The sequence below is a fragment of the Populus alba genome, chromosome 11, assembly GCF_005239225.2.
Source record: "Populus alba chromosome 11, ASM523922v2, whole genome shotgun sequence".
Classification (NCBI taxonomy): domain Eukaryota; kingdom Viridiplantae; phylum Streptophyta; class Magnoliopsida; order Malpighiales; family Salicaceae; genus Populus; species Populus alba.
The window spans coordinates 18,974,433-18,977,811 of NC_133294.1; the positions used below are offsets into that span (position 1 = coordinate 18,974,433).

The 3,379-nt window shown below is 33.4% G+C and overlaps 1 protein-coding gene across 1 annotated transcript; it reads left to right on the forward strand.

Moving 5' to 3' along the window:
• Positions 1-1,210: 1,210 nt before the first annotated feature.
• Positions 1,211-2,816, forward strand: LOC118031637 (serine/threonine-protein kinase-like protein CCR2). Its single transcript, XM_035036123.2, has one exon. It carries the CDS (start codon positions 1,524-1,526, stop codon positions 2,535-2,537), a length of 1,014 nt encoding a protein of 337 aa, XP_034892014.1. The 5' UTR covers positions 1,211-1,523; the 3' UTR covers positions 2,538-2,816.
• The last annotated feature ends 563 nt before the right edge of the window (positions 2,817-3,379 follow it).

Consider the following 3,379-nt stretch of genomic DNA (forward strand, 5'->3'; position numbering starts at 1 on the left):
AGTTTCTTGTCTAGAATCTATAAAAACCAGTTATGATTTTTATTAATCATAATAATAGGTGTCGACTTTTTATCTAACAAAAAATCTCCTGAACCCGCTTGAGAATGGTTGAAATAACATCACTCTCTCACGAAATATATGATAGAATTTACAGGGTTTGCATGTTGTTACCCTAACATACTTATAGAGCTTCTTGATTTCTGATGATTGATTAGGATTGAAGTTATACAGAAGTCCTTGGCAATTCAGATTTTATTAGAAGGCAACTTTGAGTTCCATCGTTTTTTAGCAATTGTCATGGCCATAGGTTGAATTTTTTTTTTTAAAAATTATTTATTTATTATGTTTTTATATTGTTTTGATTTATTGATATTAAAAATAATTTTTAAAAAATAAAAAATATATAATTTTAATATATTTTTTTAATAAAAAATACTCATTTTAAATTATTATCGTTACCATAATACTAAATATACTTTAAAAATCTTCTGGCTAGGGAATGAGAGGTTAGACTTTGTCATACTTTTTGATCGAAGACGATTCCTGTATGAACTTTTTAGCCAAGCAAGGAGCAGCGAGCATATCCGAGTTTCATATTTGGAATTATCCCTCTCGAAGGATAGTTCCCTTCTTGCAGAATTTATGAACATCAGTTCTAGCAGATGCCATTAATTTGTTCTTTTTCTTTCTATTGTAAATAATAATAATAATAATAATTGTGACAATATAATCATGTTTGGAAAGTATATTCTCTACGTGGCTGGAAAAAAAAAAAATTGATCGTACAATTGACATGCTCTTACAGGGAACGTATATACATTTCACTGTATATTACGAAGGAATAGAAAAATAAGATGACTTGGATTTGTTTTTTACTACATGATTTCTGTTCAATAAAAAAAATAGAAGGGAAGAGAATATGTTTGGACAAAAAGAATAATAAACAGTGAGATTAAGTGTGTTTAGTAATAACATGGAGATAACATTTTAAACATATTTTTTAATTAAAAATATATTAAAGTAATATTTTTTAATATCATAACATTAAAAACATAAAAAATATCTAAAAAAATAATTTAATATTTTTAAAAATAAAAAAACATTTTAAAAATTAAATTTAACAAAGGAACAAACCTGACTTAAAAGCTGACCACTTTTTAATTGAAAAGGTACAAACAAAGAAGACGGCAGCCAACCATGAACCAACGCAACTAAACTAAGTGGACAGATTTCCAAATTTCCTACCATAAAAATCTCAATTTTCAAAGCGTACACACATTAGATACTTAGATACCTCGTTTCCTCTCTAACTTTCCTGTTTCACTTTCTAAACTAGCCCTCACAAACATGAAATCAATCCCTATATAAATGATCATTTCTTCGTGCAGCAGTTTATAGAGAAGCCATCTTCTCCGCGCAAACATTCTTTGCCTCCAGAGAGATCATATACAGTAATTTCAAATCACCAATCAATATCATATACAGTCCAAACCAGCAAAACACTATAGCCCAGATCACAAAATATGAAATCCAGCCAGGAAGTTGCTTATTATTTTATCCTGTCTCTTCTTGCAGCATCTGTTGTCATTCTTGGTTTGGTCCTGACGATCTTTTGTAGAAAGATCAAACCGACAGAATCTGAAGAAAGTCTTCCAGCCGCCAAGATTTCTGCACAGGGGTATCCATTAACAGATATTGATGATGCTACTGAAGGGTTCAATCATCGAAGAATTATCGGCACCGGTCGTTTAGGCACGGTGTATGCAGCTGTATTGCCGAGCGATCAAAAGCCGGTCGCCGTTAAGAGAATACACCCTTCTCTTGTTCTGAGCAATGCTGGTTTTGGGTTCACTTCGATACTGAAAACACTCTCTTCGGCTAGGCATCCTAACATAGTGCCTATACTAGGATTCTCTCAGGCTCCCGGTGAGAGAATCATTGTAATGGAATTTGTTAGTGCGGTGAGTCTGGATTATTATTTGCATGAGAATTCTGACGGGGCGTCATCATTACTGGACTGGAGCCGGCGTTTGAGTATCGCCGCCGGGGCGGCGAGAGGACTCGAATACTTGCACGAAGGGATGGCACCGAATATTGTCCATGGATGCTTCAAGGCATCAAATGTTCTACTAGATGACAAGCTGTGTGCTAGGGTTAGTGATTATGGGCTGTCTTCATTGGCACCTTATGAAAAGAGGGGGCTTGCGGGGTATGTGGACGATGAGCATTGGAGGAATGGAAGGGGGGAGGCTAGCAAGGAAGGTGACGTTTATGGGTTTGGTGTGGTTTTGTTGGAGCTGTTGAGTGGAAGGAGAGCAGAGGAAGGGTTGCTTGTTAGATGGGCATTGCCATTGATTAAACAAATGAGGTTTAGTGAGCTTCTGGATCTTAGACTTGTAATGCCTTCTGATATGAGGCCAATTATTAGATTGGCCAAGGTTGCTTCAACTTGTGTTAGCAATTCCAGGAAGAGTAGGCCTTCTATCGTCCAAGTAGCTACGATTTTAAACAACTTGGAGATCGAGGTATGTGCTTGATTGCCATGGCGTATTACGAAGAAAAAGTCAATTTTTGAAGGGGCACCGATTTTGACTTTTGTCAAGTATTTTTTTCTGCAGATGTATACCCAATTCAATTATGTATTTATCAAATAAAAACTGATTGTTGTATTGATTGCATTTCTCTTTGGACGGTCGTACGTAGCTACATTTCTCTTTCAACACCAACCGACTTTGAACAATTTTAGAGACTTTCCTTAAATGTAATAAATTGTTTAGCAATTTCGAATAAATGCAACCTCCCCTTCGAGCCAACTAATACGGTCTTGAAAGGTTTGCTATTTCGAAGATTGTCATAATGATTATATTTTAAAATATTTTAGAATTATAAAAATAAATTAAAATAATATTATTTTGTATTTTAAAAAACTAATTTAGATATTAATATATCAAAATAATATAAAAACATAATTTTTTAAAATTTTGTTTAAAATGCAATACCAAACAAGTTTATCTTAATTTTAATTTCGTCGTGGAATGGAGATCGATTTGGTAATCACCCGTGAAAAGGGACTCCTTTTCTTTCCTTGGAATTTTTCTTTTCTTTCCCTACAATGAAGATATCCTTCGATTATCTTAAGAAATCTAAACCAATTTCTTGAAATTAAATTATGAAAACCCTTTATAAGAAAGGATACGTTACCGTTTTCTATTGGATAATCGTTGACAAGTGACAGCTCGTTGTCGCCGAGTGTTTTTGTTATTAACATATAATAATAATAATAATAAAAAGAGAGAGATGTAGAATTGTCATAATTTCATGTAGATTTTTTAATTTATTTTATTTTTTAACAAGGGAGGTCCACATCACTTACAAGATA